Source organism: Impatiens glandulifera, unplaced genomic scaffold (assembly GCF_907164915.1).
Source record: "Impatiens glandulifera unplaced genomic scaffold, dImpGla2.1, whole genome shotgun sequence".
NCBI lineage: Eukaryota > Viridiplantae > Streptophyta > Magnoliopsida > Ericales > Balsaminaceae > Impatiens > Impatiens glandulifera.
The window spans coordinates 35,686-51,008 of NW_025919522.1; the positions used below are offsets into that span (position 1 = coordinate 35,686).

The following is a 15,323-nucleotide window of genomic DNA, read 5'->3' on the forward strand; positions in this document are numbered from 1 at the left end:
TTTCAAACAGTGATGTAGTGACACATCATTTCTTCCCCCATTACCTCCCCAAATTCCCTTCTCCTACCACTCCTTTTATTATATGCACCATTATTTTAACAATTTTTTAATTCAACAAAATTATATATTAGATTATCTAAATAATTGTACATTAGTTTTTAATTAAAATTTCAAAATAATTTATTAAAAAAATAATGTTATACGTTTTCTATATATTTATTATTTATATAATTAATTTTCATTTTTTCATTATATGTTTGAACTATTGTTCCATTATTTTATTATTTTTAGGTTTTATATAAATATATAATAGATTTTAAAATTATTTTTAATTTATTTTTTCATATAAATTTTCAAATAACTTAATAAAAAATATTTTTATACATTCTTTTTATATATATTATTTATAAAATAAATTAATTTCGTTATTTAATTATATATTTTATACATCATTCATTAATCATTAAATATATATACATACATAAAAATTTTGAATTAAATTCACCAAACAAAAGTGATTAAAGTGTTCACATTTCATATTTGAGGTAAGATTTTGAGTATCAATTAATGTGAACTTTAGAATATTCAAATGAAAGTGATGGTACATGTGGGTGTGAATTGAAATTTGAGGGAAGGGAGCATGATGGTTTGTATATAGAGTTAATAATTACTTTATGTGAGTCCCTATGTAAATGCGTGTGAATTTTTGATTGATGGGAAAAGTCTAATAAAATATCAATTAGAAAAATGCTTAAAGTGAAGTAACAATATATATATAATAACGGTTAAATTTAAAAACTCTAAATTAGTGGGTCTCGTACCATAGTGCTCCACACACTTTATGAGACAAAATGTACTGAGTTAAAAAATCTATTAACTCGCCAATCATATAAACGAGTTATGAAATAATATGAAGAGTCATCGACTAAAAAATTTAATTAATGAAGATGAAAAGGCATTTTTATATTTTTAATCTTAATATTTATTAATAACAAATAATGGTATACATCCTCTATATATTTATTATTTATATAATTAATTTTCTTTTATTCAATATATCTTTAATCTATTTTTCTATTATTTTAACTTTTTTTTATTATTTTAATATAATTATATAATTGATTTCAAAAATATTTTTAATTTAGTTTTTAATTCAAATTTCCAAATAATTTATTAAAAAGCGTCAACTGTCATCTCTTTCGCCCATATATTAATCCAATTTTTAAGTCAAGAACTCTTAGATGTCAAATATAAGACAAACATAATTTATTTTAATTAGGCTAACTAAGTTAATAAAAAATTTAAAATTAACTAGATTTAATAATTAAACACATTTTGCTAATAAATCATGAAATGAAAGTGTATTTTATGAGAGATATTTGATAGAATCTATTTATTTGTAATAAGAAATTATTTTTCTAAAGTAATTTTAAACTAATTAAGAAACCAATATATTTTAGAATTTAATAAATAACACAATATCAGTTTTCAACTTAAATGTTGTGGTAATAACTCGTATCTAAAAATTAAAGATCACATATTCTATTCTAGTTAATAAAACCTGAGATGTAATTATAAGTCTTTATAAGATAAAATAATGCTAGTTTCCTAAATTATGAAAATATAAAATAAAATATATCAAAATATTTTAGTTAATGATTTTGATAATTTTAATATTTTAATAAAATAACACAAGAAACAAGCTTATTATTAATATGGATGTCTAAACTTTAATTTTTTTTTATTTTATAAATATCAATTTCTTTAACACCTTTTATAAATTGTAAATATCTATATTTTATAAATTTTAATGATTATTTAAGAAATATTTATTTAGAAGGTAAGAATCTGCATAAAATTTACCTTTAAAAAATATTGATATAATTTATTATTTGAGCAATTTTAAATAATTATTTTAAGATTTTTATATAACAAATATCTAAATAAATTTTCTTTCTTTTAAAAGAGATTTATATAATAATTTCTTTTCATTTACATAAATTTCTTTGTTTAACATTAATTACTCTAAATAACTATTTGTTTGCCGGTGAATATTTCATTTTATAAATTATTTTTCAAATTCATAGTCTTTTAAATGAATATAAATACTCTCTAGTTCTTTGAATAAATTAACTTTAAGTTGTCATATCAAACACCGTGAACAAATTATTCTTCAATCTTGTGTTGGTGTTAGTTCTTCTCATTTCTCGTAAGTTTAAGTCACAACATAAAATTAAATTAAAAAAGATGAAAATTCATTTTTAGATTATTAATATTCGTATTTATTAAATTCATTTAAATATAAAATATTTGTATTCAAGGTGTAGATCAATTTTGCTCAGAACATGAATATCATTAAATTTCCAGATAAATGGAACGAAATTATAGATCTTGTTAAGAAAAAGGCTAAGGAAATGCGAATGTTTTCAAATGCTTCTTTGGAGCCCTAGTCTACAATGCCTATAAGAAAAGAAATACAAGAATTTATAGCACGAATAAAAGAACAAAAGGAAAAGTTTAGGATGATATTGTCTCTGATGGCAACGCTCTCATACATAAATGGAGGAGAATTCCGATTAATGAAGACAGTTGGAAACTCAGTCAAAGATTAAATATCCCATATAAAATCATTACAAGGAAAGGAAGTTTCAAATAGTTCTTGTTTAATGACTTGTTTGTAATTCAATTGTTTGTTATTTTATTTTTTTTAACTTATTTGTTTCAAACTCATTTGGTATTTTAAAAAACTCTAAGTTCTGTCTAGCTTTATTCCTTGAACTCATTTTCCTATTTTGGAATTTTTAAAAAAATTAAACTAATTCGTTTTCCAAAAAAAAAATATAATTTTTTTAATTTTGGTTAAAATAAATATTTTTATTTTTTCTACCATTTATTATATGAGAAATGATTGGGAGAAAGAATTTGAGAGAGGGAATGAGGGTGGGAATGATGTGGCGCAATTTGATTAGCCACAAAAATAACAAAATTTCTCTCTCTTCTCTTTCTTTTCACATTTTATCATTTTTCAATCAGTGATGTAGTGACACATCATTTCTTCCCCCATTACCTCCCTCAAATTCCCAGCCCCAGCCCCGCCCCAGTCCCAGCCCCAGCCCTAGCCCCAGCCCCAGCCCCAGCCCTAGCCCTAGCCCTAGCCCTAGCCCTAGCCCTAGCCCTAGCCCTAGCCCTAGCCCTAGCCCCAGCCCCAGCCCTAGCCCTAGCCCGAGACTTAGCCCCAGCCCCAGCCCTAGCCTCAGCCCTAGCCCCAGCCCCATCCCTAGCCCCAGCCCCAGCCCCAGCCCTAGCTCTAGCCCTAGCCCCAGTCCTAGCACCAGCCCCAGCCCTGGCCCCAGCCCTAGCCCTAGCCCTAGCCCTAGCCCCAGCCCCAGCCCTAGCCCTAGCCCTAGCCCTAGCCCTAGCCCTAGCCCTAGCCCTAGCCCTAGCCCTAGCCCTAGCCCTAGCCCTAGCCCTAGACCTAACCCTAGCCCTAGACCTAGACCTAGCCCTAGACCTAGCCCTAGCCCTAGACCTAGCCCTACCCCTACCCCTAGCCCTAGCCCTAGCCCTAGCCCTAGCCCTAGCCCTAGAGTAGCTGATTGAAAACAAACAAACAAAGATTAGAGTAACAAACAACAAAAGCATACAAGACATATATTTTAAAAATTCTGATTTTATTGTGAGCTTCCTCTTTGACTACTCTTATTCTACTTTATATTCTCAATCTGTATTTCTAAAAACACAATCTTCATTCCTCGATTTCCAGCGATTATATTTACGTCGCATCCTCACTTTTTTGACTTTAAGCTGTACTATTGGTGATGGAACTGTTGTATATGATGATGTTTGTTTGTGAGTTGTGTTTATATTATTTCCTTGGGTTAGATTTGTTTTAGTTGAACCAACACTTATCTGATAAAAGACGTTTTTTTTTTATTTTAGAAACTTTATATTTATCTACGGTAATCCTTGACTTCAATTTTTCTTAAGTTGCTAAGATCTATTTTCATAGTCTCATCTTCACTTTCCTCCACTGCTTTCTATCACTTCCATCTTGTAATTTTTCATTACTTTCATCCGTTGATTCTGCACCTTTTTCTTTCTTTAATTCTTTTTCATTTTCATCCTTTAATTCATTTTCATCTTATTTATCTGATTTTTTATCTTCTTCTTCCTCTGATTTGTTACCTTTCTCCTTCCTCTGAATCATCAACATTTTCATCCTCTTATTCTCCATCTTTAATTTCATCTAGATGTCTTCTACCTCCTTATTTTTCAATTTTATTTTTCTACGCTTTATCATTTTGTTCCTAAACTTTCAGGTTTTCCTTGTGCTACTGAATTTTAAGAATTTTTTTACTTTTCTTCAATTGTTTTTGCACATTTATACCGAAATGTTCAAAAGTATTATAGAACACACATATGTTTGGCCTCCATTCATATGAAATATCCATGACTGTGGGTTTACCTCTTCTGTCAATAATTGTCATTGTTTCAAGTAGAGTATTTCTATGATGCACTTCTATCCTATTATATGTGATGTGTTCGCTTTCTTCCGTGATTGAGTCTATATACAATGGTTTTCGTAGGAGACTAGCAAAATGACTAAGTGCTTCTACATTGTATATATGAGCCGAGATGTTCCTTAGTTTGAACCAAATTTGAGCTATTTTTTTCGGTTTGTTAAGTAAGTTCATTCATTTAGGCCATCTTTCTAGCTTCATGTAGTATGACCCAACATAAGTATGCCCCAACTTCAGCATATTCTCCAGATTTGTTTCCTACGCTCATTGCTTTAGTAAGGCATCCTTAGTGACCGAGAAAGATACACTATTCTTTTTTATGTAGTCTCAACAATTACATATTCTCACTCTTTAATGTATTTCTCTTCAACTTCGGGGAAAATTTAAACTCAAAAGGAGATTTGAGAATCTTAACCTTTGGTTTAAAATTCTTCAACTAAATTTTGCCTTTGTATTTTACAAGAGTTTCAGCTTTCTCTTCAATATTTTCTTTCAAGCTAGGGCTAGAGCAAACAACGATAAAATAATTAGTTATGTCGTTATGAATTTTTTGGAAAAATAATACAAAATTTATCATTCTTCAATGGTTTTCAAATATTTTCTTAAATTACATATTTTTTAATCACTCAATCACCTTCGACAAATTAAAATTTAAATCTAAAAATAATACTCAATTTAAAAAACGTTCAAAACGTAACCAAACTCATTTAGAAAAAAATAAAATGTTAAAATAAGAAAAATGAAGCCTCAAATAATTATTAAAAATTCAATAAGTAGATCCTCTACAAAATTCAATAAGCAGATCCTCTCTTACCATTTTCTCCTACTCCGTCTTCTCTCTCAAATGAGAGGGCAAAATCGTAAATAAAAAAATAATACGGTTTAATACTTCAGACATAATTGTTTTCTATAACGATTTATATGAAAAATATCAAATGAACAATTATCAATTATAAATAATAAAATATGAAAATTTTATTTTATTAGCATAACCCTCCTTTAATTTATTAATTTAAATTAAGTGCAACATCTAAAATATATTTTTTTTGGTTATAAAGTTTTGACAATATTCTTAATTTGATATTTGATTTAAGTTATTTTTATTAGAATTAATAAAACAATTCCTTATTTTTATTGTACATGTTTAATGAGTTATTTTAACTTATAAACATTTTGTATACGTGTTTTATTTCATTGAAGGCAAACATTTATTAAAATACAAATGATTTTTTTCATTTTTAAAATGGATGAGTTAGAGCTCTATAATAAAATAAGTCAAAATAATTTAGTATTATATATATATATATATATATATATATATATATATATATATATATATATATATATATATATATAAATCTGTATATTAATTATTTGTTTCGCTTTTTTAGTTTTATGACGTGGTTTAATTTAGACGTCATAGTCAACTAACTATGTGTTCCTATACTATATATATAGTGTTAAATATTCATCATTTCTTTTATGCCCTAATTTGAAGCAAAAATATATCTCCGCCGCCGCTGTAGAGAAAGAGAGTTGAAATACGATACAACTATTGACTACTAGTTTAACTATTTGCAAAGTAAGAATCGACCTATATATCATTAATCTGTTTATCTATGTCAATTTATTTTATAATTTTTCTTCTTCTTCTTTTGTTTAGATTTTTCAGCCGCCTATGATTTGGATGGATGCTAACATTGATCCAATGGAGTCATTAAGTTTCACAAGTACTCTCATTCGAAAAAGAGTGAATCAACTTCTAGCTGTGAGTGTTCTTAATTTCTTCATCAATTGTTTATTTTGAGGAGTGAAATATTGAATCATATGGGTAAATTAGTGAATGATAACATTATTACATTAATACATTTTATGTTTCATCTAACATTTGCTTAATTTGATTTCACATTTCAGGAGATGTGTATCATCTCAAGGACTTTGTCTATGGGACCTTATTATTTTGAGGTAATTTTAATGTCTTCTGAATATTTATTTCATTAAAAAACATATCATTGTAATTATTGATATTTTATTTTGTATGTGTTTTTGAGACTATTCTTTGATAATTATGTAGGTATACTATAGTGAAGAAATAGTGAATCTATACCTATAACAGCTCTACTGCATTTGTTTATATGTCCATAAAAGAGGAAAAAATAATCAGGTAATTAAATATTTTTTTACAATAGATGCTAGGAATGTCTACTTGTTATTGAAGATCTAAGTTTGCAATATTTTTGCTACAGTTGCCAACTCATATCAAACAAAGTTTCTCAAAAGCTATAGATCCAATATGAAACAGAAACACAGGGAAGTATAAAGAAGGAGAAGCTTGTTTTGATGGCATGATGAGCAAAGGAAGGAGAATCACATTACTCCATTGTAAACCTTCTATACTTTTACTGGTTGTAGTGGTCTATCGGAAGGGCTAAGACAATCAGGCAAGTACATTTTGTTATGGTAAAATTGATGTTTATTAGCTTATATGGATTCTAGTAAAATTAACATCATTTGTATTTGTGAACACTTTTTTGTAGGGGTTGTGAGGAATTTGCTGGGGAAGCTTTCAGACTTAATATCCAGAAATAGTGGTGCTAGTCTAGTCAATAATTGTAATGTAATTCTAAGATAATGAAGTAAATGTCATTATTCTTTTGCTAGCTTTTACATATATATTTTTTATTTTCTATTTCTGGCATGATAATGAAATAGTTGTATGTAAAATTAATTTACTTATCATTTGTACATAATATAAATCCTACACTATGTACTTTAAGGTGGTTTTTCAATATTGTACATATCCAGTTTGTTATTTTAGCTCCTTAATTTTTTATTTTGGTATGCCTATAGTAAAGATATTATGGTTAGTCTTATTGGTGTTTTCTAAGCTTAGTTTATATAAGATTACTCTTTAATCAGTATATGTACCTTTTCAATTTTTTATTCGGCTTATTGTTAACCCAAATTTAATTATTTTTCATAGGTTGTCGATTTGGGTTATATCATTTTACCTTAACAACAACAATAGAGAAGAGATTGGTCAAGATTAGAAACTAATATTGTTAGGATCTTATTATGTAACTAATTGTATATGATCTCTTATGTAATTTAATTCTTTTGAAAAGATTGAGAATGTGTAAAATGTAATTTATTTATTAAATAAAATAAAATTAGTTGATGTTGAGCTAAATTGTGTTCTTAGTTGTTTAATGTAATGTTTGAGCTTAGTTTTGGATGAATAATTAGTAAATTGTTCAAAGTTTAATTAAATTTTAAATTATTTTTTATATATTTTTAGATTAAGTCTAACTTAGTTTTTATCATTTGATTATGATTTTTTGATTAAATAAAACAATGTAATAATATTTTTCCCTACAAAAATACTTTTTTAAAGAAAAATATAATGTTTACATCTGAAATATTAATTTATGAATAACGCCTTAGTTATGTTAGAATCATACATTAAAAAAGAATAAAAACAATATTATATTTTTTTGTTAGTGCATTTATTAAAGTCAAATAATGTCGTCTAAGTTGTTGTTTGGTTCATTTAATTGAGTGGATGAATTTGAAATTCTCTTATACTAAAAAAAAAAAAATAGCATTTAAATATTTGTAATTGAGTTAGAAAAATATCGAGAAAAAATGTCTATCAAATTAACTAGTGTCCTCCATTTTCTAACATTTGATTTGGAGCATATAAAAATTATTTAATTTTTTTATTTAATTCGTATAAAAATACAATAAATTTTCTTTAACTAATTTTAATTTTTTAAACTTTTAATTGTTTTTATTCAAACTTACAAGAATAATAAAATATATTTTATATAGTCCCTATATATTCAATAAATTATTTGTCAATTCAAATCCTTATAACTTTATTGAAATTATAGAAATCCTTTTATAAGATTATAAAAATCTGAAATATTTTTTGAGATGAAAATAATATGAAAATTTGACCAAATATACGTATTTGATAATTTTATTTACTTTTATATAATCCTTATGACTTTATTAGTTGATGTTTAAATCATTTTATTTATTATTGTCAAAATCTTCCAACAAATATTATATATTGTCTAATCTTTATGCAATTAAATAAATATATTTTATAACTTTTATATAATCTTTAAAACTTTATTAGTTGGTATTTGAATATTATATTTATTATTGTTAAAATCATCCTGCATTTATTATTATCAAAATCTCAATACAATTATTTTTATTTCAAAACAAATTTCAGAATTTAAAAATCTCAAAATTAATTTTTATAATTTGAATAAAGATAAGGATTTAGATTAATAAATAATTTATTAAATATATTGGGTGTATTTAAAATATCTTTTATTTTTCTTATAAATTTAAATTAAAAACATTAAAATTTGTAAAGTTCAAATTAGTTATAATGATTTTAATATTTAAAAATTAAATTTTATACAAATTAAATAATAAAAGTTTAATATATTAATTAATTAATATAATGATAGATGGTTAAAAAGAAATATAATAATATAAATCTAAAATCAATTTACATAACTTAATTGATTTAATTTGTATATTAACCTTTTTATTACTTTTTTTTGGAAACGGTTTAACACTATTTCATTAAAAAGTCCAAAAGTGGGAGGAATCAATAATTAAAACTAAACAAACCCTAGTTTTGATTGTAAGATTACAAAAAAAAAGTCCCAAAAGTTTCTAAATGGTGGCAGTCAAATCAAATTACAAAACACAGATTATAATGAACAAAGACTATAATCTAGCTATCCCAACCTATGTTGTCTCCATATCCGCCTTTTGACCATATTGCCTTCTTCCACTTCCCATTCTTCTTGCATTCTTCATGAAGGGAGATTGAATTGAAGTTTATGATGATGTTTGTCTGCTCTTATTGTTTAATCTTACTCTATATGAACTCGTATTAATATAATAAAATGTATTCTTCTTCAGGATTTCAGGTCTTTTGTCACTATTTTTTTCAATTTCAGTTTTACGTATTTGAGGATCAACAACCTTGGTTTCCTCTGTGTTTTTCTTCTCTATTGTATTTTTGATTTCATCTTCTAACTCTTCATCTTCATTGTCTTTAGGTTTATCTTCTTCAATATCCCCTATTTCATTAGTTTCGTTGATTTCTTTATTATTTGATTATACCTTTCTTTATTCCTCTACATCATTACTTTCTTCCTTCTCTAATTCTTCCTTGATTTCTTCCTATGTATTTTTCCTTGTTGATTTTCTTTAACTTCCCCAATATACTCTTTGATTCTTGATTCTTTCGTTTCATTTATCTACTTTTCTTCTTCTTAGGCTTTTAGGATTTTATGCTCTTCCTCAACCGTTTTTTCACATTTAGTGCTAGCATGTTGAAAAGTATCACAGAAAACACACATGCCTGGCATCCATTCATATAAGATTTCCATGATTGTAGACTTTCCATTCCTATCAACTACTGTCATGTTTTTTGACAGCGTACTTTGAGGGTGCACTTCAATGCTTATTCTAGCAAAGGTAATTGTTCTTCTCCTACTGTAATTGGGTCCATGTATAATGGTTTTCCCAATAAACTTGCAAAGTGACTTAAAGCTTCTACGTTGTACATATGTGATGGGATGTTCCAAAACTTAAACCATATATGAACTATTTCTTTTGGTTTGCTTAGCGGTTTAATTTTTCAGACCATCTCTCCATCTTCATACAATTTGATTCAATATAAGTATGCACATATTTCAGAATATCATCCAAGTTTGATTTCTTCTTGAACTGCGGAAAATAGAGTTCATGTATATTTGCAGAAATCTTAACTAGTCCCTTCTACTCCCATTGTTTCATTAAGACTTCCTTGGTGACTGAGAATGATACTCTATTCTTCATTATATAGTTTCCAACCACTACATTTTCCCTTTCTTTAACACATTTTTCTTCCACTTCAGTTGTCAGTTTAAATTCAAAAGGAGAATTGAGTACCACCACTTTTGTTTTAACATTGTCCAAGTAGAATTTCCTTTAAAAGCATGATCCTCTGTTTTCTTTCCTGTGTTATTTTTTCAGACCTCGTTTACTCTCCCGCTGAAATTGCTCCTGATAGTATAGGTCTTAGATATAGGGGACTTCATTAGCTCCCTCATTGTTTCAACTGACCAGTTTACTAACTTTTCATACTCTTCCTTCTATAGTAAATTTTAGTCCTTAAGATAGTGTAAAATCAATTGGACGGTTGTTTGCTGCATTTTTTCTTTGTTGAGCACAATCTCTCATTTCTTTGCATGCATCAAGAGCTTTGTGATTTGATTTTTCAGTCCAAAGAGATTTGTTCGTTCATTGTAACCAACATTCCAAATTCCTTCTTTCTTCCCCTAATTTCTTGCTACATTTTATTCATAATGTTTATCTTGATATGTTTTGATCATTTGAGTATTCCGGGTCGGAAAATATCTCGACGGTCCATTTATATTTTACGAGAAGGACGTTCGCTAGTTTTTCAAGACGGCGGTCTTGGTCGGAAAATCCATCAAGGCGACTGTGAATGAATCTCCTATTTCTTTCAACGAATCGGCCTATGCGGAGTTCTTTGAACTTCCATCGAAGGTTCACAAGTTTAATCTGGCTTTACCGGAAGAGACTATCACGGAGATGAAGATAGTCTTTTCCAACGAAGACTTTGTGATAAGGCTGAACGGGAAGAAGAAGGCTCTAAAGTCGCATTTCACCCAATTAAACGACATTGTAGCAAAGGCGCTCCAAGGAAGGATAGGATCTTTCGATTCATATACTCAGGATCGATTCGACTATATGACTACTATCTCAAAAGGAATTCAAGTAAACTGGGCTTCGACTCTCTTTTCTAATCTCTATGAGTCGATATATTCCAAGAATAAGGAGAGTGAAAGCTTCACGGCCCAACTCAGGCTATTAACCCGAGCCGCATATACACAAATTCGAAAGAATGAAGCTCTCGAAGGAAATAGGTTCTGGCTCTTCCAGCCAATATATAGGTGGTCAGTCGGTCACTCGTTCGAAAAGACAAACTACTTATGTGCTGTCTACTGGGGCAAAGCGATCCAAATCGGTTATAGAGTCCGCGATAAGTGCGAACAGGCATAAGAGCTCCTTGAAGAAAGATTCTGGAGTAGTTGACTCCAAGGCAAGACAAAATCTTCTTCCTATTGCCGCCATTCCTATTTCTTCACTCTCTCCATCCCCAGCCCGTTGAAGAAACATGCTAAGTCATCTGGTCATTCTGTGGATCAGAAGAAAGAGTTCAAGGCGTCTAAAGCGTCTAGTGTGTCTAAGGCGTCTAAAAAGTCTAATAAGGTAATCTCCTCCTCTCCTTTGGACTCTGTGCCCATTTGTGATGTCCTGTGATGGAACAAGTTGTCGGGCCGACTGTTGATCCAGTCGGTTTAACAATTGAAAATGCTAAGAGGGTCTCGTCGCTTGTCCATCCTAAAGTGCAAGCGGTTGTTGTCGCTTCCAATGTTATTGAAATGCCAGCAGCTGTTGAGACTGCTAACATTATCCCATCTGAAATAGAGCAGACCATTGTTCCAACGTCTGCTGCTGCCGTTGTATCTTCTGAGCAGGGTCCTACTCTGCCGGTTGTTGAGCCTCTCGTGGCCAAGATTATTGAAATGCAATCTAATTTTATTGGGAAGGGCGTTCTGTCCGTTCTTCTAGAAAGGGGTGTTTCAGAAACCTAAAACCCCTTTTGAAATTATGAGATCGACAAAAGGAGCCCCTGGCATCAATATTCGCGAACCTATGTACTTTTATAAAGCTAAACCTGATGAGGTTCCTGGTAAAGGAAAATAGATTGTTGTTGAATCTCTGAGAAGGTATCTGAATCTGGCTGCATTGTCAACCTTGTAATAGAGCAGGTTGAATAGAGGGATGCTGAGAAAATCAACATCTTTGACACTTGGGTGAATTACATAATGGAAATTCAATTTAATGAGATATTCTCAGAAAAGGAGATTGTACAGAATGCAAGAACGTAATAAAAATGAAAAGAGAATCTTAATAAGGGCTATGACAAACGTGGTTTCTAAAGCTCTCGATCGAAAGGAACTGGTGGTGGCAGACATCATGGGGCATATCCTTCTTCCCATTCTCGAAAAAAGAAAGGCCAACTTCAACCCTATGGACAAAGATGCTCGTACGAAGCAAAATTCTTTGAAGAGGCTAGATCTCATTATGCATAGTTATTGCACAACCGTTCTCCAAAAGGCTCATGTCACAGAATCGTTTGGGTTAACTCTATTTCATGACTCTTTTGATGAAGACGAGCCTATGGAAATTTTTATGTTGATCAGTCCGGGCTAGGAGAAGATGAGCAAGCTGCTGCCCATCTGATTGAGTTGGCAAATACTTCTTTTGAAGAGACACGTCTATGTGACCTGCAGACTGCTGATAAGATCCTTGCATTGGGTCAAGCTAAAACTGTGCTAGAAGAGGAAGAAGAGGTTGTTGTTAAAGCTCCTCTATCTTATATTCAACCAAAGGAGACACCTAAAGTGGATCCTACCATTACTGTTGAAGAACAGCCCTTTGTGGAAAAAGATGAATCAGCAAAGATTACTGATAAGTCTCCGAATTCAGAATCAAAGGGGAAACCTTTGAAGAAAGCTGTTCTCGAGGAAATTCCCTCTTCTGTTGAGGGGGAACAAGAGTCTAAGGAATATTCTTCAGAGGATATTCCCTTAGAAGAATTCTTCATTTCGTGTTCTCCCGTTCCTCGATCATCTCCCTTCATTACAGCTACAAACATCGACGAGTATGTTAATGAACTTCCTCTGCATTTTGACGACATTTCAGGAGGAATTCAGCAAGTATGTGCTGATATTATAAATGAAGAAGACAAATCTAAGGATGCTTCTAAGGCCCCATCTTCACATTCTAAGGATAAAGAACCCGAGTTTTCTTTACAAGTGAACACGCCTATAAGTCCAATTCGGACTTCCCCTGCCCATTCTCAAGCTATGTCCTCATCTGCTGACTCTCCCGAAGAGACGTTTCATGGAGATGCAAAGTTCTGTTCAATTATGGATGCAATAAGTTCCATCAATCTGAATATGGAGGATATGCAGTCCAGGTTGGTCAATCTTGAAAAGGGCTCGGTGATAAGTCAGAAAAAGAGATGTTATCCTTCCTCGCTATTCAGAGAGAATTGGAAAAGACTATACACCGAAACACATATGAACTCAACATTGTAAATTCCAAGCACAACAAGTTTGAGAAAAGTGTCATTACTACTCAAACAGAACAATATGCCGAGATAAAGGCCTTCAACTTGGAACTTCATCAGGTCATCGTAAATTCAATAGATCTCCTTCAAGATCAATTGGTGGAAGTTACCAAATCAATGGGTAGATCCAAAGCAGAAAGAATAGAGCAAGTTGATTCTCTTGCTAAGTCCATTCAAGCGATTGAATTGGCCTAAGTCAACGCCATTAAAGACAGATCCCGTGTTGAACTACCTATTGTTGTTGCAGTTGATAATGTTAAAAAGGGGAAGGTAGCTCAAGAGGAGGCAGTTCTAGAGGTGAAGCTGTCAGAGGAGCTTCTAGAGGACCCCGATCCAAATGAAAAACTGCTGAAGAGGATGAAGAAGGTCTAAGACCAAGAAAAAGCTCCAGTCGTGGAAGCGACAGAGGCGGTGGAAGTGGAGGCGGCCGAGGTGCTGCCACTCGGTATCTCAATCTCCTAACTGGCAACTCTTTGGATGCAGAAGATGAAGATGCAAACGTGAAAAGGGAAGGACCATAATTCTCTTTCCTTGCTTATCTCATTTTCATTTTAAAACTTATGATTTAAAACTTTTGCTGGTTTTTAACTTATGTTGGGATATTTTGTGAATTATTTTGATCGTATTTGATGGGTATTTACAATGGTTTATTTAAGATTGCATGGTTGTAACATCATAAAAAAAGGAATTTTTTCGGGATTAAATTAACTCAACTGATTTTGATCATTTAGCTTAAATCATCAAAAAGGGGGAAATTGTTGGGAAAATTAAGAGTTAATTAAATTAGAAGAAATTATTTGGAAAACTAAGTAAAAAGTTAATTAACAGAAAAGTGCTAAATATTAATCAAATAAGTTTTGATGATGTTTAGATATGAATGAAGCTAAGTCGTCTAATTGTTTCTACGCAGGTGCATAATGTTTTGGCAAACTTAGACGTGGTCTAAGCAGACTAATTAGACGTGTTACGTAGTTAGACGTGTAAGCTTAACATATACGTAGTTATATGTATTAGTCTAACAGATACATAGTTAGACGTGTCAGTCTAACAGATACGTAGTTAGACGTGTCAGTCTAACAGATACGTAGTTAGACGTGCAAGTCTAACAGATACATAATTAGATGTGTAAGTCTAACGAATACGTAGTTAGACGTGCCAGTTTAACAGATACGTAGTTTGACGTGCCAGTCTAACCGATACGTAGTTAGACGTGTCAGTCTAACCGATACGTAGTTAGACGTGTCAGTCTAACTGGTACGTAGTTAGACATGCTAGTCTAACAGATACGTAGTTAGATGTGTCAGTCTAACAGATACGTAATTAGACGTGCAATTCTAATAGATACGTAGTTAGATGTGCCAGTCTAATAGATACGTAGTTAGACGTGTAATTCTAACAGATACGTCGTTAGACGTGTCAGTCTAATTCCTTCAGATTAGTCTTAAGTGATGTAAGGTTAGACGTTACAGTCTAACTCTATTAGACGTGGTAAGTCTAATGGGATGTGAAGTTAGACGCTGCAGTCTAACTTCATTAGACGTGGTAGTCTAATGGATATA

The 15,323-nt window shown here is 30.7% G+C and overlaps 1 protein-coding gene across 1 annotated transcript; it reads right to left on the reverse strand.

The window, feature by feature from the left end:
- Positions 1-2,451: 2,451 nt before the first annotated feature.
- LOC124918094 (testis-specific H1 histone-like) lies at positions 2,452-10,648 on the reverse strand. Its single transcript, XM_047458346.1, has 5 exons — positions 10,574-10,648; positions 10,201-10,283; positions 3,476-3,592; positions 3,181-3,373; positions 2,452-2,460 (listed from the first exon to the last, which is right to left on the reverse strand). Exons 1-5 carry the CDS (start codon positions 10,646-10,648, stop codon positions 2,452-2,454), a joined length of 477 nt encoding a protein of 158 aa, XP_047314302.1.
- Positions 10,649-15,323: the final 4,675 nt, after the last annotated feature.

Bases quoted from the DNA above. Each gene is read 5' to 3' on its own strand.
- LOC124918094 (XM_047458346.1), bottom strand. From the start codon at position 10,648: ATGAGGGAGCTAATGAAGTCCCCTATATCTAAGACCTATACTATCAGG. The intron at 10,284-10,573 runs GTCTGAAAAAAT...TATTTTCCGCAG, and splicing joins TCAGCGGGAGAGTAAACGAG to TTCAAGAAGAAATCAAACTT. The intron at 3,593-10,200 runs GTCTGAAAAATT...GTTTTCAATCAG, and splicing joins TGTATGAAGATGGAGAGATG to CTACTCTAGGGCTAGGGCTA.